General features: G+C 47.8%; 2 protein-coding genes and 1 long non-coding RNA gene across 4 annotated transcripts in view; 2 read left to right on the forward strand and 1 right to left on the reverse strand.

Annotated features, from left to right (window-relative positions):
• Window positions 1-13,713, forward strand: part of RILPL1 (Rab interacting lysosomal protein like 1) — a 44,310-nt gene extending 30,597 nt beyond the window's left edge. The window contains exons 5-7 of the mRNA XM_068563836.1: window positions 2,594-2,766; window positions 4,679-4,771; window positions 12,867-13,713. Of these exons, the coding sequence (XP_068419937.1) occupies window positions 2,594-2,766; window positions 4,679-4,771; window positions 12,867-13,011 (411 nt within the window). The 3' untranslated portion in view covers window positions 13,012-13,713. The remainder of the gene's footprint in view (window positions 1-2,593; window positions 2,767-4,678; window positions 4,772-12,866) is intronic.
• Window positions 13,714-14,168: 455 nt separating this feature from the next.
• SNRNP35 (small nuclear ribonucleoprotein U11/U12 subunit 35) lies at window positions 14,169-23,059 on the reverse strand. Of its 2 annotated transcripts, none has more exons than XM_068563838.1 (2): window positions 22,676-23,059; window positions 14,169-17,382 (listed from the first exon to the last, which is right to left on the reverse strand). In XM_068563838.1, the coding sequence occupies exon 2, from the start codon at window positions 17,377-17,379 to the stop codon at window positions 16,639-16,641; it is 741 nt and encodes a 246-aa protein (XP_068419939.1). In that variant the 5' UTR covers window positions 17,380-17,382; window positions 22,676-23,059; the 3' UTR covers window positions 14,169-16,638. The 2 variants fall into 2 exon arrangements, with proteins under 2 accessions (XP_068419939.1, XP_068419938.1); XM_068563837.1 differs by having other exon boundaries at window positions 22,746-23,057.
• On the forward strand, window positions 22,863-24,523 carry LOC137777051 (uncharacterized). The gene is made up of 3 exons (XR_011076393.1): window positions 22,863-23,181; window positions 23,542-23,721; window positions 23,911-24,523. It is a non-coding gene; the product is annotated as an uncharacterized lncRNA (long non-coding RNA).
• Window positions 24,524-26,664: the final 2,141 nt, after the last annotated feature.

Raw genomic sequence — 26,664 nt, forward strand, 5'->3', positions numbered from 1 at the left:
GGAAGCCCCAAACCCAAACTTCAGTGTGAAATCTCCTGATCTAAAACCATTGGCAACTAATTCAAAAGAGTTTTAGAACACAGTGAAGGCCAAACAAAATGGGGGAGGGGGCCCCCGCCGGGGTGGGCCCAGAGTTCTTGGTGAACTCCTACACATTCGTCAAGACCCCATGCACAGAGACCACATCTGCAGTAACGTCTTCCGTGATCCTTCTCAGAGCCTGATGTCCTTGTACCTCTTTAATTATATTACCTTGTAAATTTGTGTGTATCTTTCCTCCACCACCAACTGTCCTATTCGTCTCATTAGCTCAGTGACCAGCAGGCACAAAGTTGATGCCCAGTAATGTTAAGTAAATACTAGACATCCGAGGATGCTCTGTGATTAACCTGGGCAGAGGAAGAGAAGGGAACTGGCATTAGTGAGTGCCTGCTGTATACTAGGCATTTGCACTACGGAGCTTGGGTAGGGGGTACCATCTGAATGTGTGGCCATCAGGTAGTCCGAGGAGCAGCCCCCAAGGCTCTGCAGAGGGAGTCAGACGCTGAAGATGTACCCTGAGGACACAGCCCCCCGAAGGTGTGGCATCAGCAGACGCCTTAGCGTGCCTTCTCGGGAAGTTAAATCCTCCACCATTTCCTCCCCAAGTTCGTGGGTGGGAAGAGGCCCCACTCTGATGCCCAGCCGGTCTGAGGGGGCGGCGTGTGTCAGGTTTCAGTTTCCTGCTGCCACGAGGCGCCTCCCCTGCTGCCTGCTGCTTGCTGCTGACCTGCCGGGTGGCTCTTCTGTCACCTGATCTGCCCTGGTGGGAGGTGTCTCCTTTCAAGTGTCCTTTCCCAGAACAGCATGTCCCTGACTCTCCCAGGACGTGAGGCCTCTCAGCTCTGCCTTCTGGAGTCCTTCAGCATCCTGGCCCATCTAGGTGGGAGTCCCTTTCTCCTTGTGCTTCTGTGGGATTTTTTTTTTTTTTTGGTGGGGGCGGGGGGCAGTTCTGTATTTCAGTCCCTCCTTCCCCTGTTCCAGAGCTTTCCCACTGTTGTCCTAAGCTTTTGTCCACTCCTTCTAGACGATCACGAGACATTGGCAGCTCAAGGGTGTCAGGAATAGTACACTGCCTGGAGAGTGTGGGCCACCTGCAGATTTGGACAGCTGACTCGGAAAGCTTGCAAAAACTTCCTTGCTATCAAAAAAGAAAAAAATGTTGGCAAGGATGTGGAGAATGTCAAACCCCTCCTACACCGCTAGCAGGAATGTAAAATGGGGCGGCCACTGTGGAAAATTGTTTGGCAGTTCCTCCAAAAGTTAAACATAGAGTCACCATATGACCCAGCAGTTCCACTCCTAGGTGTATACCCCAAAGAACTGAAAACAGGTGTTCAAACAAATTTTCATACACAGATGTTCATGGTAGCCTTGTTCCCAATAGCCAAAAGGTAGAAACAACCCAAATGTCCATCAGTGTATAAAAGGATAAATAAAATGTCTCTTCACACAGTGGAATATTATTCAGCCATGAAAAGGAATGAAGTACTGACACAGGCTACAATGTGGATGAACCTTGAAAACGTGATGCTGAGTGAAAGAAGCCAGACACAAAAAGCCACGTATCATATGATTCCATTTCTAGGAAATGTCCAGAAAAGGCAGATCCATAGAGATGGAAAGCAGATGGTGGTTGCCAGGGGCTGGGGGGAAGGGGTGCATGGGGAGTGACTGCTAATGGGTGTGGAGTTTCCTCTGGAAAATGTTTTGGAACTAGGTAGAGGTGGTAGTTGCACAGCACTGTGAATGTCCTAAACACCACCCACCGCATTGCACGTTTTAAAATGGAAATTTTATGTTAAGTGAATTTTATCACAATTTTTTTTAAAAAAGCTCCTTGCTGTGGAAGAGGGCAGGAGGATGGGATTTTGGTGTGAAGCAGGTGATTTAACGGGCTAGGATCCACCTGTGTCACCTGTGTGGAAAAGAAAGAAATGCCCTGCGTGTGAACATTGGCTGTGAATGTTACCCACTCGCCCGCCCCAACCAGGGCTTCCACCAAACTCCAGTGAAAAGATGCTCACAGCCACTGGGGAGGAGCAGGCTTGACCAGAAGGCCAGTAACAAATGGGAAACTGTATATGACTTAATAGCAAATGAAAAGGAATAGAAAATTGCGCATTGTCTCTGATTCCAACAACTTTGGCCAAATTAGCAATGCACTTGGCTAGAAAATGAGTCAAGAACATGGGAGAGGGAAAGCAGGCAGATTGAAGAGGGTGGCAGCATTGGGTAGTACGCGGTTTCTTCTCCTCGGACACCTTTTAATGTTATTTGTAATAAAACCCTGAGTCAGGTGGGGAGACGCCAGGACTGCGGGTCTGGCTATTGAGAAGGCAAACAATGCGCAGGTGGCCGCGGGCTTTGGTCTCCCGAGGGACGCTGACTGCACAGAACATGAGCAGAGGCCACCCTCGAGTTCTTAAAATAGCGTCCTCAGCAAGCTGCTCAGGCCCTGGGAGGGTGGGAAATTCGGGCTCCGGCAGGATGCGGAGTGGGTGCTGGTGGCGGCGGCCAGGAATTCATTAGCAGCATCTCTGCCCTCCTCCAGATGGAGCTGGGCGGAGACGCGTGTGTCTCCGAGGCGGAGAAGGTGGCCATGGATCTCAAGGACCCCAACCGCCCCCGGTTCACACTGCAGGAACTGCGGGACGTGCTGCACGAGAGGAACGAGCTCAAGTCCAAAGTGTTTTTGTTGCAGGAGGAGCTGGCATACTATAAGAGGTGAGTGCCCCTGGGAGCTCCCAGGCTGGCTCCTTTCTGAGGTTGTGCAGAGTCTGGGGACAAATTCGCACCTGGAAGACAAGGATTGCATCTGTATTCGTTGTGGGGACCGTCTCTGGCCTGAAGCACACACATACCAACTCATAATTCCTTTCTGAAACTCTTGGGCTCAGGTGCATTCCTGTTAGAGAAGAATATTATGTATACTGTATTACCTTATTACCTTATACTACCAGCGAGTTCTGGGGCAGCTCTCCCAAAATCAAACACGTGAATATTTTTGCAGCAAAAGATACGAACATTCCTACTAAATGGGATAAATAAAGACTATAACCAGCCTCACGAGATTTCATTTCAGGTTTTGCCACCAAGTGAATGACCAAAAATAAAACAAAACGGATTTTGGTTTTTAGAGCTTTTTGGATTTTGGAATTAGAGATAAGAGATGGTGGAGCGATAGAGCCTAATATTTGATCATTTAGTCCATCCGTGGCCAATGAACTCCTTGTACATATTAGAGCCGCACTGTCTGATACACTAGCCACGAGCCACATGTGGCTATTTAAATTTAAATGAGTTAAACTTAAGTAAAATGTAAAATTCAGTTCCTCAGTTGCACTCGGCACATTTCAAGCGTTCCATTGGCACTTGTGGCTAGTGGCCACTGTATTGAACAATGAAGATATAGAATATTTCCATCCTCGTGGAAAGTTCTGGGGACAGCACTGCCCTTGACTTAGACCACCGTCTAGTACCTTGCCACCTCACACTTGCTCAGCTTTGTACACACTACCCTTCTGTTGGTTCCTCAGAACACACCATGCTTGGTTCTACCTCAAGACCTTTGTACATGCTGCTCCTGCAGCTGGGAAAACACTCCCCTTGGTTCTTCCCATGGTTGGCTCCTGGTCATTCAGGGTTCGGGTCAGATGTCACCTCCTGAGAGAGGCCTTCCTTCTCCATCAACACCCCTCCAAAGGAGCGCTCTGTCCTAGTCACTGTCTATCACTTTACCCAGTTTTACTTTCTTCATGGCGCTTTTCACCGTCTCACATTATCCTGTTTATGAACATGCTTGTTTTATTGTCTGTTTCCGCATCAGACTGCAACAGCATGAGACCAGAAACCTTTTTTGTCTTGTTCATGACTAAGTTCCCTGCACTTAGGATGCAGCTTAGCTCAGAGTAGACGCACAACAACTACCTGTTGAATGGAAAGCTGGAAGGAAGGACAGATGCACCAGATGCGGTCCCTGCCCCAGTAGGGAAGATAAGACATCGGAGAAAACACAGTGCCACACATTTTTATTGAAAACCCACTGTGAGTCTGCCACATAAGAAAGTTTTATGACAGTGTGTGCACTGGCTGTTCAAAGAAGAGAGAAATCACTTCTGGCTTGGGAATGGGGCAGAAATCAGGAAGGCTTCATGGAGGAGGTGGCATTTGAACTGGGCCTTCCCTAAAGGATAGGGGGGTACGTTTCAGGTATGGGAGATGTTGTGGGTGGCATATTCCAGGCAGAATAAACCACAAAGGTGTGGAGACAAGGAAGCATTTGGCAAGAAATGCAGGAAATAGGAAGCCATTCTTTTTAGCTAGAATCTCCAAAGTAAACTTAAAATAGAGATGTGGGTACCTTCCTGAAATTTCTCACATGTGACCAACTGGGCCAAAGGGCCTGCAGGCACCTGTGACCGTTGCCTCCAGGACTGATCCTTCCTCTTAACTGGCCATTCCAGAGGCCAGCCCCCGAGGCAGAGAGCCTATGGGGCAAAGGCCACCGTTGCTGTCCTCCTGGGTCCCTTATTTTCACTCCCCTGAAAAAGTACATGCCCTCCCAGACCATCAGAGAGAATATTCCAACTCTCATGGAATTTTTGACTCTTATCTCACACCTCTCAACTCCTTCCAGTGAAGAAATAGAAGAGGAAAATCGAATACCCCAACCTCCACCCGTCACCCACCCGAGAATGTCCCCCCAGCCGGAGTCTGGGATCAAGCGACTGTAAGTGCTGCGCTTCCGGCGTCTGGGGCTGCTCGCTCGCGGCTGAGCTGGCGGCTCACACGGCCTCTCACTTCTCCTGGGCACCTGCTCCAGGGCTGGGCTTGTTACTAACCACCTTCCGCGGGGCTGGGCCTAAACCCGGGGCACGCTGGGCCTGGCCCTTGACTGCAGAGTCACCTCTGTACATTGAAGGCTGAGTTCCTCCCTGGGGGGGTCCCTGGGCAGAGAGGTTTGGGGAAGGCCGAGGGGGCGGGAAAGGGCTGGGGCCTGGGCTTGCTTGAGTGTGTCAGGCGGGGCATGTCTTTGAGGACAGCAAATACTGCGTGGTGGGAACGGTTCACGCATCTTAAGGCCTTGAAACCCCAGCTCCGAGGTGTCCGAATGGCCGCAGGTCCACCCCATATATGCTTTTCTGTGATGACTTCACCTATCCATCTGTCTCTCCATTAAGTATTCATTGGTGCATAATACATGCAGCGCTGGGCCCTGGTGGCTGTGGGGGACACACAAGAGAAGGGGCGACCTAGTCCTTGCCCTCAACTAGACTTAAAGCTACTTCGGAGTCCTTGCATCAAAAGACTCCTTTGAGATTTGAATGAGAGTTTGCAGACCCTTTCGGCGGCGGCGGGGGGTGTGAGGGTGGAATCATACAGTCTTGCAAACGGTTTTAGGTTCGTTGACCCCTGTAGCCCTTCAGATAAAGGGTTAAAGCTCTGGTCTAGTTAGCTAATATCTAGTAAGAACCTCCTATGTGCTAATATCTAGTAAGATCCTACTATGTGCTAATATCTACTAAGAACCTATCTGCCGGGTACCGTTCCTGCAGATAATGGCACTGAGTCCTCACCATAGCCCTTGAGGTGAGGGCACTGTCATCCCCATTTTACAGTTAAGGAAACTGAGGCACTGAAGTCAATCACCTGCCTAGGGTCATACAGCTAATAAGAGGCAGAGCCAGCGTTCGAACCCAGGCAGCCTGGCCCAGAGCCCACGTTTTAAACTCTGCAGGAGGGCCTCCTGCTCCCAGTTGTCTCGTGGCCTCGTTTTGTCCCCTGAGAGGGTCTTCCTGACTCTCAGCCTTGCACCTTCTTACAAAAGAGGCTTCGGTTTTTCCCCCCAAACCCTGGTAGAAGCTTTGTGAAAGCGAGTGGCATGGGTTGGAAAGCCAACTGGGGTGTGTGGGGAGAGGAATTGCAGTGTTACTCGGATGCCTCAACCTTTATATTCCAGTTTTGTTTGGAAATTCTTGGCTAGTTCTTATCCTGTGAATTGACGTAATCCTCGGTGTTGGGGGATAGGAAGGGAACGCAAAATGTGTGTAACTGCTGGACCCTCTGCTCTTAGAAAGGGGCGACTTGTTCAGATGCCGGGCCCTGGGAAAGGCTAGCTGCCCTCTGGAGTGTGTGGATTAACACGTGGCTCCTTTCCAAGCCTCTCCTGCCAGCTTCACGTTGCTCGTTTGCTTGGCCCTCGGTCAAGCAGATCCGCTGGATTTGGGGGGGGGGTGTGGTCCCCAGTTCTGGTTAGGGATAAATATTTCTTGGGGGTGAAGCTTGGAACCAGATAGGCTTCCTCTGGATCCCAACACCATGTTGGCCACGTATTAGTTTGTAATCTCCCACAGGCACTTGAAACGCAACTCAAAGTAATTTAAAGAAAGAAAAACTATTGGCCAAGCAACTAAAAATTTTCAGGTCACCCTGGCTTCAGGCTCAGCTGGACCCAGGTCTTGTTCTCAGGGCTCTGCCTGCTTCCCTCCACCTCTACCTGTTTTCCTTTCTGTGGGCTGTATTCTTGGGCGTGCTGTCCCCTCAGGGTGGCAATATGGCCACCATCGGCTCAGGCTTCTGCTTTCTTGTCTGAAACTCCAGTGGGAAGAGAGAATCTCCCACAGAAGTCACAGAATTGAGTCTCCTTGGCTCTGACTGGGTCACATGATCACCCCACAGGGCAGTGCATCCATAGGTCTGGTCTGGGTCTCATTCTCACGCCTGAAACTTAGAGTAGCTTTAACTCCATCCAGTTCCCATGGTCTGGGATTAGGGGAAGGACAGACCCCAAGCAAGATCAGTTTGCTGAGCAGACAGAAGTAACCGGCATCCACTGTAGCCTCATCCTGGGGGAGAGGGAGCCCTCTGGTCTCGATTCTATGATGTACTCAGTATCCTTGGTTAGGGTTTCCCATCCAGTGCTTGCCAAGAAATGGGATGGACTTCGCTTAGACCCTGATCTGTCCACCAGCCCCACTTGCATGTAAGGATGAGCAGAAGTGATCTTAAATGCTTTGGGTTAAAACCTGGGGAAACTGAGAAAAAGTTCATGAGCCCACACAGTTCCTCCCTTAGCTAAGGGAGGGGTGAGACCAAGAGACCAGCATCTATCTTCTTCTTTCAGCAGTTCCTTCCCTTTAACAATCAGACCTTTCTAGCATCTCTGCTCCAAGTGTGCTGCATTTACAGCGTCTCTGGCACTGTAATTCCAAGTCATATGTAATTCTAAGACTTCCTTCTGAAGCAGGGATGTTCTGACTTTCTAGTTTTCCACTCCAGCCCCCTTTCTCTAAAACAGGTACTTAAGAGTTGGTTTTTGCAAATCTCAAACTGGGTAAAATCCAGAGGAAAGTTGTCAGAATTAGCCAACAATGTTTTTCCCCCTAGTTCTTATACCCACACACACGAGTAGGCTGTGGTGTCTGGTCCTCTTTTCCAGACTGTTCCAGAAGGGACCCTGGGGCCCTGTTCTCAAACCCTTCTCCCCTTCAGTTTGGCCTCTGGTTGCTCAGCAAGACCTGGGGCTCTGAGCCCAGCAGGAGAAGCAGATGGAATCTGGGAGTCAGAGACAGAGAGGGAGAGAGAATTCAGAATCTCTCGTCCACGGGGTGCAGGTGGCCAGTCCCATGGCCGCCCCGGCCTTCTAGGGGATAAGTGGAAGATCCAAATGGCACAAAAGGCTTTTGACCAGCCCAGACAGGACACTGGTCACTTTGTCCACCTCGGCCACTCACCGGAAGCTGCCTCAGTGTGGCCAGGAGCTCAGAGCCTGGGGCAGGGATGGATCTTCTCTGGGGACCGGGGCAAGGGAATGACGGTTCCATGCCTGTCTCCCTCTCCATCCTTCACTCTCGGGCACCCGTCTGGGTCTGTCTGGTCCCTTTGTCCTTGCTTCTGCGGAGTATGAGTCACACAGCCTCTTTAGTGCAGCTCACAGCTGTTCTCCAGCTCAGCTTCTCGCCCTCGACCACTTTTCCCCACCCTCCAGTAAGTAAGCAGTAACTACCATGGAGGTTCGAAGGGGCTTCACCGGCTTGGAGCACTTGAACTAGGGTATCTCCCACCCTGTCAGAGATTCAGCGCTGGGACAGTTAGCCCCATTTCTCAGATGAGGAAACTGGGGCCCAGAGAAGCCCACTGACTTCACTGCGATCACCTTGCTGGATGGATCAAAGTCGGGATTGGAACCCATGCCTTTTGATTGCCTCCTGGCCAAGACAAGACAGTGCTCGCCCCAGCTGTCTCGTTCGGCCTCCCCACCCCCCTTTTCCTCACCCCATTTCCCGAGTCACCAGCTGTGGGCCGGCTGCCCAGTTCCCTTATCTCTCAAATGCACCACCAGCCAGAGATACCAGAGTCTACATTTCTGGGCTGAACTGGTCAAGGGAACCAGAAGCTCCTGCTGCCTGTCAAAACAGTGTGCCCAGAAAACCTTCCAAAAATAGCTTGTGATCGAGCAGCTGCTGGCCGGACAGTCTGGGTTGGCACTGGCTGGGCAGGTCACGAGGGAGCGCCTGAGTGGCTCCAGCCTCATCCCCAGTGGACACCAGCACCAGCGCCCCCTTTGTGTGGTGCCCGGCTCTCAATCCTGGGCTGACAGGTATACACACAGCTGCTCGCTGCTGAGCAGGGGCGGGGGGCTGACCTGAGAGGCAGGCAGTTGGCAGGGGGCGCAGAGGCACAGCCAGGGAAGCTGCGATCGGAACAGCTGGCCTCACACACTGGAAAGGTTGGCCTCGGAGCAGGCAGCCACCCAAGTATCCGACGGTAGCAACAACAGGGCATTCTCTCCCTGTCCCCCTACCCACCGCCCTGCTCACTGCAGCCCAGAAATAGCTTCTTTACAAACGCCCACCTTCTTTACAGCCGCCCGTCACACTGCCTGCAATGCCACTGTTAGAACTTCATTTGGTTTGAGTCTTCCAGAAATAATTTGTCGCAGGGCGGGGCGGTGGCGGGGGCTCGGGGGAGTTTGAAACCAGCTACGTCGTATCCAGGAGACAACTTTTGCCCAAAACAAGCCAGTCTTTTTTCATGGAAGTGGCTGTCCCTCTAGAGCATGCGGCTCCTGCAGCAAGGCACCTGGAATAGAGAGGGAAGGGGGTCGTCCGTTCCAGGATCCCAGCGAGACACACAGAGAATAGCTCGGCTGGAACACCCCAGGTGTCCCAAGGCCCTGGTGCATCAGTATGGCCCCTGATTGGGCCCCAAAGGAAGTCCAGCATTTCCCAGTGGGCAAACATCTGTCCAGGCAGAATACCCACCCCGCACATCTGGGGCCATCCCCCAAACAACGACTTTGTCTTTGGGGGCTCCCTGTTATGCTAGAGAGGGGTCCTGGTAAAGGTGGGTGCAGTACCTTGTGGCTTAGAGCCCCTGGAAAGCTAATGGTACCCGCTAGCCTGGCCCCTGGGGATTGGGCCCATTCATTTACCAAATGGAGCCCCTTCTTCTCGTTGTCTCTCAGAAGCCATCCAGGTAGTTTTGCCAAGGTGCCAACACCCAGCTAGTCTGTGAAGTTGCGTCAGAGGTGATCCAGACTCAGAGAATTCTCAAACCTCATTTGAGATAATCATATTATATCTTTTCTCAGCCAACCTCTTTAAAAAAAAAAAAAAGAAATCAAAGCTGTTCAAAATAAGCTCTGGAGGCTTAGTTGGAGTTTCTTCTTCATTTTCCTTGCCCAGACAAGGAACCGATAAGCATTCACTGTCGGCTCTGACTTACCAGTCGGGTGATGATGGAGGCTTTCTCCTGCCCGGCCCATCCTGGCTGCCTCATCTTCTCTCCTGGGTCTCCCCTGGCTGCCTTCAGGGCACAGAGCCTGCAGCTCATGGCAGCTGGGGGAGACGGGCTGGAAGACACCCAAGAGTGTCACCACATAATCCCACGGCAGGTTTTGACACTTCCTACCCCACACCCAGGCCTGCGTTTTCAGCCCTTGAGGCCACCCTGTCTTCCCTACGTGGTTATCACACGCTGTATTCGTTTGCTAGGGCTGTTGTACCACAAACTGAGTTGGCTTAAACAACAGAGGTAGGGACTTCCCTGGCGGTCCAGTGGTTAGGACTCCGTGCTTTCACTGCCGAGGGCCCGGGTTCAATCCCTGGTCAGGGAACTAAGATCCCACAAGCCAAGTGGCGTGGCCAAAAAAATACAAAACACAATAGAGATGTGTTGTCTCACAGTTGCTAGAAGCTAGAAGTCCAAGATCAAGGTGTTGGCAGGGTCAGCTCCTTCTGAGGGCCGTGAGGGACAATCTGCTCCACGCCTCTCTCCTAGCTTCTAGTGGTTTGCTGACAATCTTTGGCCTTTGTTCACTTGTAGAAGCATCACCCCAAACTTTGCCTGCATCTTCACATGGCCTTCTTCCTGTGTGCGTGTCTGTGTCCAAATTTCCCCCTTTTATAAGGACACCAGTTGTATTGGATTAGGGCCACACTACTCCGGTATGACCTCACCAAAACTAGTTACATCTACAAGGATTCTATGTCTGAATAAGGTGACATTCAATAAATAAATAAGGTGACATTCTGAGCTCCTGGGAGTTCGGACTTTTCAAAATATGAATGGGGGGCGTTGGGGGCCATAATTCCACATAAACCATAAGCAAACCCTTCAGCCGACCTGTCTGTGGAGTGTGTTTCTTTTTCATGCCGCCCCTGTTTTTACCTTCTCTGTGTCTATCTGTACTTTTCTAACCAGGATGTTTACAGCCATAATGCCCATGGTAGCAGCCGGACTGATAATAGATGACCCCACGCTGCAGCCTGTCCGACGACTTGTGTCCCTCGTAGGCACTGCATTTTTCTGGTTTCCTTTTGAGCTGTGCCTTTGGAATGTCTGTTGCAGCTACTGCTGGGGCTGGCCTGTCTCCTCTGGCCCCTTTAGCTGCATGGCCGTCACCTGCGTGTTCCCATTTGAAGTGGGTGTGGAGTGCGATTTCAAACGTGCCGCTCATGACGCTCCATCTGCACGAGTGAAGCCTCGGACTTCTCGGCTCTGTCACCAATAATTCTTTTTGTCTTTTCTGTTTCCATTCTAAAACGACCTTGTCCATGATCCAGTAAAGAAGGTCCTTTAAGTGACGGGTCAGTAATCAACGCCCACCGTGACCCATCCCCCGCCCCGAGTGACACTAACGCTGTGTTTTCGATCTTCACAGCCTGGCTTTCTAAACCGCTTTGTTTTGCCAAGCCATAGTCAGCAAGCCATCTGATCTTGTTAAAACAGGAAAAGCAGAGGAGGAGACTTTTGTCTTGATTCTTTCTGTGTCCCCTTGGACAGGAAGTGGCTTTCCTGCTTGAATCAGGTAGACATGACATGTAACAGTGATAAGCGCTACTGTCTTTCTGGCCAGCTAATTGCTTTGATTACACTATGGAAAGGGCTCACAAATAACCCAGAATGAGAAGAATGCCTTCATTTGCCAGTACACATATCGGTTGCAGAAAAAAAGAGACTTTAGCTGGTAGGGAGAATTTCTCCAGACAGACTTGGCTTGCCCCAGCTTTACAGTGAAAGACCACTTTATTCCTGCTAGGAAGTTATTGTAGGATCCAGTAACCACAGAATAGGAAAATCATTTTCACTCAGATGTGATTAAAACTGAACTCCATAGGCCACAGCACTAAAAAACAAAAACAAAACAAACCAAAAAACGAAAAGGTAAACGGACAGAGGGAACTAAAAATAGTTGATCTGAAGCTTTTACTTCTTCAGGGGCTCCTTCCTATTCCTGCCCCTGGAAAACATAACAGAGCTACTATATTTCTTACCAAGTTCAGAAACCAAAATTCAAGAGTAGGGGAACTTCGTAAGAATAGAAAGAACCTTTAATTAGAGGCTGAGAGTACAGAAGGACAGTTGGCAGCTTAGAAAGGGCTTTGGGGAAATACTCAAAATAGGCCAACTCAGGTTTACTGGCCAGGGTCCTAGTCTATGTTTAGGTGGAGTATAAGCTGACTTTGTTTTAAATGGGCCACATTATCAGCTTTTGGCCTGAGATTTCTACTTTTATCTTTTAGGCATCAATCAGATGGTTCACTCAGACTGATCAATGACCAATAGTCACAGCTGTTTTGAAAAGACCTCTTGGTCTACTTTAGCTGTTGCTATGTAGATAGTTACTGTGATAACTTCTAAAGGCTTTCACCTTTAAATTAAATCAGTTTTAATCACCATTAAATCAGTTCTTGTCACTTGTCCAAATTAATATTTCCCAAATTTCATTCACATACTATATTCATAATGCTCATCTAATCAGAGAACCGTGTATGCTATTCCTTAATACATATTTTAATTGCCTCATTTTTCTTAACTACCTACTTTCACCTCATCCTGAGCTGTAGTAATATCCATGAAATTTGGGCTTTGATATGCTACTTACCTAGTTTCCCAATCCACATGAAATAAATAGTTACTTAAACTTAAAATATTCATCTCTTTACATCCGAATCGTCTTAAGTACCATATGGCTTTCAAGTATTCCTTTCTGTGCATCATTAAGGTAAAGAAACCCATGATGTATGTTTCCAGTAGCTTTTTATTTCCACTGGTCATGAGAAGAAATCCTCAGTAGTGCTTAAGGCGGGAGATACATCACCTATGTGCACACCCTGCTCACACTGTGTCACCTCCAAGGTACTGTGACAATGACACGCAGAATGCCCTGCTGCTTTCTGGAATAACTTTGACCCGCACCCCGAACGTTTTCTTTCACACCTCGAGTTGATTTGCTCCCTCACGTTTGCTGCTGGCATTGCAAAAACTGTGACGTGCGTGGCCAAGGGCAGCCTCTCATTTCTTTCTTTCCCTTCTCAAAGGTTTAGCTTCTTCTCCCGAGATAAGAAGCGTCTGGCCAACACGCAGAGAAACGTGCGCATCCACGAGTCCTTTGGCCAGTGGGCCAACTGCCACCGCGACGACGGTTACACGGAGCAAGGACAGGAGGCCCTGCAGCACCTGTGACCGTGACCCACCTCTGTCCTTGGACCTGAACCACCAGCGCCTGCAACAGAACCTGGCCGCCTTGGGTGTCACACCCTCAAACCTGATCCCTCCAACAAACTGTCTGCTTTGAGGGAGCACGTCAAAAAACTGATGCCAAACTCTAAAGAAACGTTTATTTATACCAGGGCTATCACTGTTTCTAATAGATGACTCTGATCCCTTAGGATATATATTTAATAAGACCACGAGCGGAAGCTGACTTTTGCATTAACTTCAGTAACGCAAGCTTCGCCAGATACATCACATGCCGCTATAATGGCTGTTTGACTTGCTTTGTATGAAATTATTTGTGTAGAGGTTTTATGATCACATTTGTCATACTTAAATGGGAGGCAGGGAAGTGATAGGTTTTCATTAGTTACGTTCATGACATTGTCATGGTGGTAGCATAATATATAGGATGCATCGACTAGACAGGCAGGGCCTCTGAAGTCACAGGATGAGCTGGCCCAGCTTAGGCACAAAGCAAACGGAAAATAGGGAGGACAGTCCTCCTGCCCAGAAACTGGAGACAAGTTTGCAAGAGCCTGTGGTTCTCTATTGCACCTTGTTACTGATAATGCCTAGAGCATGTAGCAATGTTCAAGGCCAGTGCCTTGGAATCTGCTGTGAGTTATGCAGTACTAACCAAACAAAGTTGCTAAGGATGAGACATTGCAACATTTCTTGTGTGGATTCTTTTTTTCTTGGCATCTTGTTTCAGCATTCACTGTATCAAATACTTAGTCCCCTGCGAAGAAGAGAAATGTCCCAAAGCAGATTGAGTGTGGTGTGCGGAACCCGAGGGGTTGCCAGATGGTGGGTAGGGTAGACTTGCCAAAGCAATGGCGGTGGGTGAAAAGATGGCTTGGGGACCAAATGTCTGGCTGACTCATGGGGCTGCAGTGGAGACGGAGAGCCACATGCCCTGTCTGCAACTGGCAAGTTGGGGGGTTACCCAAATAATGCTTTCTCTCCACCCACGGAGCACCCAGGGCGCAAGTCTGGGTGCTCACGGATTGAGAGAGGTACCATTTCCTAACAGGGCACTCAGGTACATCTGACTGGACTGCTTTCTACACATTTTACTGTGGTTTGCCAAGAAACCATCAAGTCGGTTTATAGAATCTACATGAACTCCGTTTCCAGATCGCTGAGAAAAATGACCAGACACGATAATGTTGGTTTAGAGCAGTGGTTCTCCAACCTGACTGCCCATTAGAACTATTAGAGTTTATTCTCAGAGAGTATAAAAGCATGTGTGCTGAGGAATCCCCCTCCCCGCATCACCTTTGGTTGCCTTCCCCCTGGGGTGACCAGTGTTGGTAGTTTCCTGGGTGTCTTTCCTGAAATAATTTATAAATATACATGCAATCATGTAAAAAAAATAGATATATTTCTGTTCTCTTTTTACATAAATGGCAGCGTGTTATACACATGCTATCCCATACCTTTCTTTCCTTAGAATACCCTGGACATGACTTCACACCAGTATAAAAGACAGTGGGTCTCAACCAGGGGTGATTTTGGCCCCCAGGGATATTTGGCACTCACTGGAGACATTTTTGGTTGTCGCAACTGGGTGGGTGCTACTGTCATCCAGTAGGCCCCAGGGACGCTGCTAAATATCCTACAATGCATAGGACGGCACCCGATACCAAAGAATTATCCAGCCCCAAATGTCAATAGTGCCAAGGCTGAGGAACCCTGGTCGACCATCGAGTGTAATTTGTTCATGTTTGTCCAGGCCCCACTGGTGGACACGTAGCTTCCAATCTTTCTGAAACAGCGCTGCACACTTTCACACACGTGCATCAGTCTGCAGAATAAACTAGCAGCAGAACTGCCGGGTCAGAGGGTATCCGCCTTTGCCATGTTGACAACTACAGTCCCTGACAGGGGGGTTCTACTAATTTTTTTTTTTTTTGGTTACCAGGGCCATTATAAGACTAAGCCCAAATGTCCAGGGGTGGGGACTGAATGTGCATATTTTTTCCATCCATCGGTATTCTGGTACTCAGGGTTGATAACCGCCAGCTTAGACTATGTAAACACTATGTAAACACTGCTGCCCCTGTATGTGTTTCTTCTAAAGCTGTCTCACAACTCAGCTTCCCTGATGTGGAGCAGCTTGTTTTACCTAATGTACCTACCAACTCTAGCCCATAACACACTTTGTAAATGAAACGTGGGTGAAATCAGAAAGGTGTTCCTGCAAGGCGGTATTCTGAGATTTAGGAGAATAGTAAAATTCTGCACTGGAAATTTACAAAGGAAAGAGCATATTTTTCTAAAACAGTTCTAACAGCTGACAGCAATTTTAAGATATCGTAGGTCCCCTATGTAACAATGAGATTCATACTCCTGATGCAAAAACCTAGTAATGAATGTGTGAGTCTTGCTACTAAATCAGACATTTACTTTACATGAGACATCCTGAATTTTAAGAACCTGAACTTTCAAAGACACAGCCATGGATAAAAGAAAAATGTTGAATGTCACTTTCTTGAAAAATCACATGAACAGTATGGTACTTATTCAAAGCTCTCAGAAGTTCAGGTCAATATATCCAGTTTCAAACAAACCAGAGGCCAGATGATCAAGAGGGAAAAGGCAAATCAGTCCATCGGAACTAGCTGCTACCCTTTCATTGATTTCATTTTCATTTCACTCTCACTTCTTTTGAACTTTCTCTTTTCCAAGGGCTGGAGGATTGCCATAGACCATAGCCCCAAAGCCCTGCAACTCTGGGTTTTCATTTTAAATGCCAGCCACCCCGCCAAAAAGAGAAAAGGAAAAAAGGTAGTCAGCATTTGGCTCGAGAATGGAGTTACATTTGTTCAAGAGAAGCTGGTTGCTGACCCAGATCACTGCTAAGACTGGCTTTTGGTACTAAGTCTCTGGACATTCTCCTTGGATTCATTTTTCTATCTCATTTTTATTTCACTGCAGCAAACCCTGCACTATGGACATAAAGGTGGAAAACACACAACTTAGATGCTGACCAGATTTGGGTTCCCAGGAGTCACAGATCAGTGCAAATGGTTTTCAGTCATCACCTCTTTTTGCCAAGCCCTCAAAATGGTCATTTCCAATAGATGGGAGAAAAAGCAAATTCCGTACTGCCAAATTAAATGAGTGATGGCTCCTTACACAGGCCTTTCTGTACAGATGCTGGTGACTGCAAAATTGTTTCTCAAGCTTATCAAATAATGGGTCCTTACAACTACAAGATGAAGGGAATTCCCTGGTGGTCCAATGGTTAGGACTCTGCACTTTCACTGCTGAGGGCGCGGGTTCAATCCCTGGTCAGGGAACTAAGATCCCGCAAACCGCCCATGAGCCCCAAAAAACAAAAACAAAAACTATAAGATGCAGAAGAGAAAATTCAAACTATCAGCGTGTTCATCTTGAACCTGCATTCCAGAGTCGAAAGAAAACGTACCCAACCCCATTATCATTAGTTAAGTTTTTTCTGTTTTGTTTTTGTTTTCATCAGTAGGTTTTATTCAACCACTGGACTTGGATTCTGTATACAAGCAGTGCAGGTCTCCCTGCACTTTTACTGGTCGGGTACCTTCGTTTGGGTTTGGCAGGGGATGGAGTCTACTTACTTCTGTCCCTCTTCTCCCTCCCCTTGACCCTGTCGTCTCTGAAGTCCCTCTCTCTGTCCCAGTCACCTTCTGGCCACACCCGAGTTGATTCTTTTTCCTGCCACCTCTTCTCCCGGCCCCGGTCATGGTCCCGATCCCTCATCCTGGAGTCCCAGTGTCTTTCTCGGGATCGAGATCGCTCCCTTCTCTCCCTCTTTCCCTCTCGAAACTGGTCGTTTTTAACAACTGGCAGATTGATGGGTTTTCGGAAAGGCCGATCCCGCCCCCCAAACCTCAGCTGCCCAGATTCCTTTTTCCCCCCCAGGCCTCCTCCAAGTCGCCGAGGAATCCACCCTTTGAGAGTCCTTTCCAGTTCATAGTCCACAAATATCTCGTGTTGGTCAATAACCAGGCCATCGGCGTCCCGGTAAGCTTTGAGCAGAGAACGCTCCTCTTTGTATTCGATGAAGGCATAGCCCTTCGAAAAGCCCGTGACCAAGTCCCTCACCAGCCGAAGCCGCCGGATGTCCCCATAGCGGGAAAATACTTCCTTTAACTTCTCCTCTTTGGTCTGCAGGTTTAGTCTCGCCACAAACAGGGTGAGGAGGGGGTCTCCTGTGACGCCTTTGTTGGGGGCATATCGTGCCAGCATCGCCCTCCAGACAGCTCGATCATGTGGGTCCTCGTCGGTGCCATCAATGCTGCCAGCTTTAAGCGGGTCATACTCCTTGGCGATGGGCATCCAATCGTTCATGTTCTAAGGAGAAGCACAGCGAGCGTTTATGCAGCATCTACTGTTAAGCTACATATTCAATCCTTCCAACAACCCCATGAAGTAGATACTGCTTTTCACCCCTTCTTCCAACAGGGAAGGAAGAGGATTTTTCAGATGCTGTGGCCTCCCAGCTAGAAAGCAGGGGAGACAGTATCAGAGGCAGGCGGTGGGGCTCCAGAATGCTCTCACGCACTCCTCCACCAACCCTCCCCGGAAGAAGCAGAGGGCAACGTGCCTGAGTTTGATGCATACGTGTATCATCCAGCTTAGCCACGGTAGGGCACACACAAGCTGTTATAACGTGGCAACACGGATCAAAATCCAGAATCAAAATCCAGGCTCGTCTTTCAGAGACTTTAAAATGGTCATAGGGAAACCAGCCTGAGAACTTCTGTGGAAAAGGGCATTTTTTTTTTTTTTCCAAATTTATTTATTTATTTTTGACTGTGTTGGGTCTTCATTTCTGTACGAGGGCTTTCTCTAGTTGCGGCAGCGGGGGCCACTCTTCATCGCGGTGCGCGGGCCTCTCACTGTCGCGGCCTCTCTTGTTGCGGAGCACAGGCTCCAGATGCGCAGGCTCAGTAGCTGTGGCTCACGGGCCTAGCTGCTCCACGGCATGTGGGATCCTCCCAGACCAGGGCTCGAACCCGTGTCCCCTGCACCGGCAGGCAGACTCCCAACCACCGCGCCACCAGGGAAGCCCCTGGAAAAGGGCATTTTAAAAAACTCTTTATGGGAGTTACCTGGCGGTCCAGTGGTTAGGACTCGGCAGTTTCACTGCCGGGGCCCGGGTTCAGTCCCTAGTTGGGGAACTAGGATCCCGCAAGCCACATGGCTCGGCCAAATATATATATATAAATAATAATAATAATAACATTAATAAAAATTAAAAACTCTTACTACCAAGAGTTTCAAACACATACCAATGTAGACAACGGCATAACCTTCCATGAATTTCTCACCCGGCTCCAACTATGACCAACACCTGGCCTGTCTTATTTCATCTGTGCTCCCCACATTCCCGCTCCCAGATTTTTTTTTTTTAATTTTTAAATATTTATTTATTTATTTATTTATTTATTTATTTATTTATTTAGGCTGCACTGGGTCTTTAGTTACGGCATGCGGGATCTTCGTTTCGTTATGCAGGATCCTTAGTTGTGGCATGCGGGACTTCTTAGCTGCGGCATGAGGGATCTAGTTCCCCGACCAGGGATCAAACCCGGGCCCCCTGCATTGGGAACGCGGTGTCTTACCCACTGGACCACCAGGGAAGTCCCTCCCAGATTATTCTGATAAGGACTTTTTAAAAAAACAAAACTACACAGGAAAATGGTGCTCTGAATGCACCATTTTGCATCTGTCAGTAAACAGGGAGCAAAGCCAAAATGAGTGACCCAGCCACAGGCTCTTTAGTTCAAAAGGAAGATGGGGGACTTCCCTGGTGGCGCAGTGGTTAGGAATCCACCTGCCAATGCAGGGGACACGGGTTTGATCCCTGGTCCAGGAAGATCCCACATACTACGGGGCGGCCAAGCCCGCACGCCACAACACTGAGCCCACGCCCTGCAACTACTGAAGTCCACGCGCTCTAGGGCCTGCGTGCTGCAACCACTGAGCCCGCATGCTGCAACTACTGAAGCCTGCGCGCCTAGAGCCCGTGCTCCACAACAAGAGAAGCCACCGCAATGAGAGGCCCACGCACTGCAACGAAGAGTGGCCCCCACTCGCCGCAACTAGAGAAAGCACGTGTGCAGCAATGAAGGCCCAACGCAGCCAAAATATATATATAAATAAATAAAAAGAAACTTTATATATATTAAAAAAAAGGAAGATGGGATTTCTTCCCACTTCCCTAGCTCATAATCCATCTATGCTTTGGAGCTTGAGAACTGATTGCAATGGTAATTTTAGTTCAGCAAGCACACTGCAACTGTCATTCATTCTGATAGAAGATCTTTCTATGTTTGTTTGAAAGAGGGTGGGTAAGTTTAAGTCTGACACATGATAATTGATTCATGTGAATTTTCTTGAATAATTCGGTGCTTGCCAACATTTCAGACCCTGCTAGTAATCATGTGACCACCTCTGTAAAGCTTTAGAGCCAAGGCTGAAATATGTTACTTAAAAACCAGGGCTCTGTCGAATATATCTGGTGATCTTCATTCCTAACAGCATCTTTCCATGATATTTATTAAAATGGTATCTATAGTTTCCCCCCCCCCTCTCAAATTTTCAAGGATCTTTTTTGTTTTTGTTCTTCAGTTTACAGGTTATGTAGGGGGAGTGATCACAGTGGAATTTCTTTTCCCAGTAAAAAAGTAAAACACCGGGACTTCCCTGGTGGCGCAGTGGTTAAGAATCCGCCTGCCAATGCAGGGGACACAGGTTCGATCCCTGGTCCGGGAAGATCCCACATGCCGCGGAGCAACTAAACCTGTGTGCCACAACTACTGAGCCTGCGCTTTAGAGCCCGTGAGCCACAACTACTGAGCCCTCGTGCCACAACTACTGAAGCCCGTGTGCCTAGAGCCCGTGCTCTGCAACAAGACAAGACACCACGATGAGAAGCCTGCGCACCACAAGGAAGAGTAGCCCCCACTCGCCGCAACTAGAGAACGCCTGCGCACAGCAATGAAGACCAAACGCAGCCAAAAATAAACAAATTTTTTTTAAAAATTATTAAGAAAAAAAAAAAGTAAAACACCTACAGAATAAAAGCCAAAGTCAATGAACTCAAGAATTCTGACTCTCAGCCTCTCACCATATTCCATTGCAGAACCTGTTCTACCCAGGACTGCTCCTCATTCCTTGAACGTGCCCTAATCCCCTGGCTCCATGTCTTTCCTGGTGCAATTTCCTCTGCTGGGAATATTCTCTTCCTTTCCACCTCCCACATCTCCACTTGTGGAAATTCTACTGGTCCTTCCAAGTCTGGCTTCCAGCCTCTTCCCCATGAAGCAAATCCGTTGGTCCCACAGCTCATGGTACCTCTTCTGTCATACTGATCACGTTTTGCCCAACACACAATAAACACTCTTCACAATAAACACTCTTCAACCCAGTGTCCCCAGATCCTAGGACACTTCCTGATAAATGCTGGGGAACTGAACCAACTCCAAACAAAATTCACTGAACTTATTTTGGTCCAAATCAGACAAAAAGGACCACTTCATTGAAAATTGAAAGGCAGGGACTTCCCTGGTGGCGCAGCGGTTAAGAATCCACCTGCCAATGCAGGGGACACGGGTTTGATCCCTGGTCCGGGAAGATCCCACATGCCACGGAGCAACTAGGCCCGTGTGCCGCAACTACGGAACCTGCGCTCTAGAGCCCGGGAGCCACAACTACTGAGCCCACATACCACAACTACTGAAGCCCGTGCGCCTAGAGCCCGTGCTCCACAACAAGAGAAGCCACCACAATGAGAAGCCCGCGCACCGCGGCAATGAAGAGCAGCCCCCGCTCGCCGCAACTAGAGAAAGCCTGCATGCAGCAACGAAGACCCAACACAGCCAAAAAATTAATTAATTATTTAAAAAAAGAAAGAAAATTGAGAGACAGGACATTACACCATCTGCCACCAAATTGTAAAAGGAGGGCATATATGCGTCTCATCATTAACAAGCAACTTTGGAGAAGACACCTCTCTGGTATCCTTATCAGTAAAAGGATGATAAACAGCTACAACAAGGGAAGGAGCACGAGACGAGTGAGCCGCTTTTGGTCCGGTCTGGGCTCTGCCTCTAACACACTTTGTGTCTTTTGTCTATTATGGCTGCAATTTCTCCACGTGGGGGAAAAAAAAGAGAGAGAGATCACTGTGTTGCTTGGATCTCTGCTCTGGTATTCTCTAAATGGCCCTAAAATTAGTAAGATTCTAATCTTACTTCCTACCTCTATGGCAAGGTTGCAGGAAAAACAAACAAACAAAAAACAGAGACCATAATAATTATAGTTAACCTGTATTGAACACTTAGGAGGTGCCAGGCACGGTGCTAAGCACTTAACTCCCCTCACCTCTCAACAATACCGGGACACACCCACTTCTATTACTGCCATTTCAGATGCCAAAGGTGAGAGGCAAAAAGGTTGTCTTTTGTTCCAAATCACAGAAGTAGCCCAGCGGGGGAGTTAGAACCAAGGGCTTTTATTGACTCCAGAGCTTGAGCTCTTTCTTAACTCTTTCCTTAGATAGCTGTCATAAAATATAAAGCTTGAGATGGGACTAGGAAAAAGCAGGCCACGCCTGGGTGTCTGAGACTGAGAGCCCCCCTCGCAGCCAAGTGGGAAAGGAACCCGTCCCCATTCCACAGGAAAAGGTCACAAGGATCCACCAAATAAAGCTGACATTGCTGTACACAGTCAGAGCTCCTGTTCAAAGCTTTAACAGTTCCTCAAATTAAACTCTGGAAAAAAATTACAAAGGGATAAAAGATGAGTTTCCGGTTTTCTCCCTCACCTGCATGCTCCTGTCAATACTAAATACCAAGAGAAGAGCGGGCTTCACAGCTTCTCGTTAATCTTTCTAGGTGTATTTCCTCCGTTGCAACATTGCATTGAGATTTTCTACCACCATCTCTCTGGATGTTTAGATTCTCGTCATTACTTCATAAACGGAGATGGGATGTGAGATATGAATCGTGGGGGGTGGAGGTGGGTGGGGCAATGAACCATTAAAGACGGAAGTGTGGAAAGTGAAAAAGCACTGGATTGGGAGCCAGAACACCCAGGTGTAAGACCTAGTGTTATCTTGGGCAAAATTTAAATCACCTGTTAAGTGCTGCTAAATGCCTCTTCACCGCGTTTTTTTGTGAAGATGAGAGAACGCAGTGTCTTTGAAAGCCCTTTCTAATTATAAATTATTATACAAATAAAAGCTATTCTTAAGCAAACAAACAAAGCACTCGTCCCCAGGCTGAGTCTGCAGAACAGAACAACCGGCGCTTCCTACCAGCTGGGAAACAAACTGAAGGTGGGCGCCCAGAGCCGTCCGAGCACGCGCAGTGAGGCCGTGGACGCTAACGCGGAAGTCTCCGTGAAAAAGTCTATACTTCCGATCCGCCCCCCCACCCCTGCCCCGCAGCGCCTCCGTCTCGGCCGCCGGCCCTCAGGGCTGCCTTCCCCACCCCGTCACCATCTGAGGGGGCACAGGACGGAAGGGGCCATCCTACCGACCCAGCTGTCGCCCCCGCTCCCGGCAAAACAACCCCAAAAGGTCCCCCCTCCCCTTTGCCCGCTTTCAACATGGCGGCCCACGCACGCGCCGACATACCGTCCAGGCCGAATTCCCTCGTCCTTCTCGCCAGGGTGGGCCCTACTCCCACCAAACCGCTCCCGCTCACCTCAGCAAGGCTCGGGCTTCCTTTCCCACGGAGCCTGGTGCCGAGCTCGAAGCGACGGAAGATTCTTCCTCCTTGACTGACGGGACCTTTACATCGGAAGTAGCAGATTCGTCACGGGCCCTGTTTCCGTTTTTGCTTTTATTTTAAGAAATTTAATCACATGCCTTGAGTGTCGACTGCATATCGTCTCCGAAGAGAATGAACTTTCCGTTTCTCTAAAATTTTTCACGAAGACAGAAACTGCTAAATTGAACAAAAGTTGAAAGACGATCGAATGTGCAGCTAGTTGTCTGGGAGACGCTGAATTTCTCTCCGTAGCGAAGAGGTGATTCAGCGCGATGCGAGTTTTAGTTCTTAGACTCACTTTGAGAATTTGATTAATATTGTGGGGTTTTTTTACTCAGAAAATGCGTATGCCGGTTCACAAGGAAACTTTGTACGTATGTTTTGCCAGAGTTTTTCTAACCCGTAAATTTAACACGTTCGCTTTCCACACAAGCAAAACAGTTCTTCAAAGTCAGTTTGGAGACTGACTTGAGAATCGCGTGGAAGCTGGTTTAAATGCCGTTTCCTGGGCCCCGCAGGGAATCAGTGAATTCAGAATCGCTGAAAATTTGCAATTTTTTGCAAGTCCCCAAATGACCCTTTGAGGACCCCTGCCTTTAGAGTCACGGTTAAGAAGCCCAGATTTAAAACCTAAGCGTGGGAGGGAGAGGGGAGAACCGTGTGGTCAGTAAATCTGTGTAGAACAGGTAGATGTATACATTCAGATTATGCTGTGTTTCTTTTTTGTTAGGTCAAAATATTCGGGTAGATTACGACTTGTGGTACGACTTGAAATGTCTTGATACAGTTGTGCTTTTCTTGATGAGAGTCTCGCGATTTCTTCAGCCACTCATTTTCTGATTAATTCTTACAAGTGGGTCATTTCTGCGAACAGCTGATCTCATTTTGATTCCAGTCCTATTATTAGAAGGTAAGCCAATCACCAGCTACTAAGGATGTATTACTGCTACCTAGTTTTTATCAAATCTTTATTATGTAGGTGAAGCATAGGTTCTGAATATCTATAGCTTTCTTTAAAGTACATTTTCTTGAAATATATTAATAAAATGTATTGAGTAAAAAAATGAGCAATATCTATAGTTTAAAATTTCATATTTAGGACTTCCCTGGTGGTACAGTGGTTAAGAATCCACCTGCCAATGCAGGGGACACGGGTTCGATCCCTGGTCCAGGAAGATCCCACATGCCGCGGAGCAGCTAAGCCCGTGCGCCACAACTACTGAGCCTGCGCTCTAGAGCCTGCGAGCCACAACTACTGAGCCCGTGTGCCACAACTACTGAAGCCTGGGCGCCTAGAGCCCGTGCTCCGCAACAAGAGACGCCACCGTAATGAGAAGCCCGCACACCGCAACTAAGAGTAGCCCCCCCCCCCCCGCCCCCCGTCACGGCAACTAGAGAAAGCCCGCGCTCAACAACGAAGACCCAGTGCAGCCAAAAATAAACTTATATTTTTAATTAATTAATTTAATTACAAAAAGAAATATTGTGGTCCCAGTATCTCTGCTCTGCTGGCTTATCAACGGAAGGCTTCTGGGAAAAGTGCATCCACAGCATGAATGCTGCTGCAGAGTCTGAAGGTGCTGCAGACATCTTTTAATATGCTTGGTGGCCTCTTGAAGGGTCATCTGAAAGGCATCTCCATGACTGCCACATCTATATAATTAAAGTTTAATTATATACAAAATTAATTATATAACAAAATACTTTGTAAACCAAGCAGAAGATCTGAAGGGCAATGTGAACAACCCTACTAGAGATTTCTATAGAAGTTTCATATTAATACAATCTTTTTTTCCTTTTTCCAGTTTTATTGACATCTAGCACTATATAAGTTTAAGGTGACTTACATACATCATGACATGATTACCACAGTAAGTTTAGTGAGCATCTGTCATCTCGTATGGATACAAAATAAAAGAAATAGAAAAAAAAAATTTTTTTCCATACAGCAGTGTTAAAAAGATATTTATCATATCATACATTACATCCCTAGTACTAATTTATAACTGGAAATAAGTACCTTTTGACTGCTTCCGTCCAATTCCCCCACCCCCAGGCCTCACCTCTGGGAACCACAAATCTGATCTCTTTTTCTATTTGTTTGTTTGTTTGTTTTGAAATATAACTGACCTACAACACTATGTTAGTTCCTGGTGCACAATATTATGATTCGATATTTCTGTACATTTCAAAATGATCACCACCACACTAATACCATCTTAAAGCAAACATTTAGCATCACCTGCCAGACACTGGGCTAAGCTCACTTCACTCTCTCAACAACTCCTTGCAGAGTGTATTGTTACCTTCCACGGTGGAGCAAGAGCTGGCCTGGAGAGTAGGGTGGAGGACATTAGTCCCTTGGTGGTAGTCTCCTTTAATGCTTCCCTCACCCACCTACACCGCCTCCCCACATGCACACCCCACCCTCCCATTCATCACCCTGAATAAACATTTCACCTAAGTTAAAAAAAAAAAAAAAAAAGTGTGCGGTTATGCAAATACCTACTGAAAACAAGTGCTCTGGGCACCACCCTTCCTGCAACCACATTCTTTTCTAAAGACTTCCAGCTCCTAGAGATGAAGTCACTGACCCAGGATTGCAGGCATTTAAGCCAAAAGAGAACAGGAAGAAAGACATACTGAATGTACCACTCAGGAAATTAATGGTGCCACCAGTATTCAGAAGAGCATGAGACCTAGTCTGCTTGATGTGCCAAAATAGGACCACCAGATATTTGCTAATGGAACTTTCCTATGGGTGGAATTAACCCCCAAACACTTATGGTTCCATTTTTATGAAGCGTGACCCACCCACTACTTTTGTTTCCCATGTCATGTTTTCCTTTGCTTAACCGTGAGTGAGTAGGGCGATACCTTACTTTATGCTCCTTTTTGCAGTCAGTTTGGTTCCTACTTAAAAGCTGGGGCTGGGGAAAGCACAGCTGCACACTACTGCAGGCCTGTCTTAAATCTCGGGATGAGTGTTCCTGAAATTATTTTTTAAACTTCGTATAATGATGTATCACTTGGACTTTTTAAAAAGCTTTGTTGTAGACATATTCTATGTGTGTTACTGATCCAGCTTTTCATATCTTGTTCCCGAATAATCATATGAACTTGGGGAGTTTCTCATACTTCATATTCTGGAGATAAAGTAGTTCATAATAGTCATAGTAATAATAATAGCCAACATGTATCGAGCACTGACCGTGTGCCAGACGCTGTCTAAAGCCCTTCACGACGATCTTACAAAGTGGCTTCTATCCTTACCCCCATTTTACAGCTGGTAAGACTGAGCCCCAGAGAAGTAATTTCCTTGCCTAAGATCACACAGCTTGCAAGTGACAGAGCCAATCAGGATTTGAACAGTTGTGGTCTGGTCTAGAATCCACCTTGAACACTATACTATCACTCATACTTTTTCAAATTTGAGGGTGCATGTGCATCACAATTACCTAGAGGGCTTGTTAAAACACAGATTGCTGGGGCCCACCCCTAAAGTTTCTGATTCAGTGGGTCAAGAATTTGCATTTCTGAGAAGTTTCCAGGTGATGCTACTGCTGCTGGTCTGGGAAACACACTTCAAGAACCTCTGCTGGGTGAAAAAAGAAACAGGCCCCAAATGGAATCGCTTGTGCTAAGCCCCACGGCAGCAAAGTAAAACTTAATATATAATTTCAGTTTCAGCCTCTCCCAGGGGTGGAATTTTAAACCAATCAGTCTGGAATTTCCTGATCATCCCTAGTGAGGTAATCTGCCTGATAGACTCCCCACCTTTACCCCCAAGGGGAGGTGACCTTACCTGAAATAATCCTTTGTTTATGACTTCCTTGTCTTATCCCCCCCTTTT

This window comes from Eschrichtius robustus, chromosome 14 (assembly GCF_028021215.1).
Source record: "Eschrichtius robustus isolate mEscRob2 chromosome 14, mEscRob2.pri, whole genome shotgun sequence".
NCBI lineage: Eukaryota > Metazoa > Chordata > Mammalia > Artiodactyla > Eschrichtiidae > Eschrichtius > Eschrichtius robustus.

Coding starts and splice junctions, on each gene's coding strand:
- SNRNP35 (XM_068563838.1), bottom strand. CDS start 17,379: ATGAACGATTGGATGCCCATCGCCAAGGAGTATGACCCGCTTAAAGCT.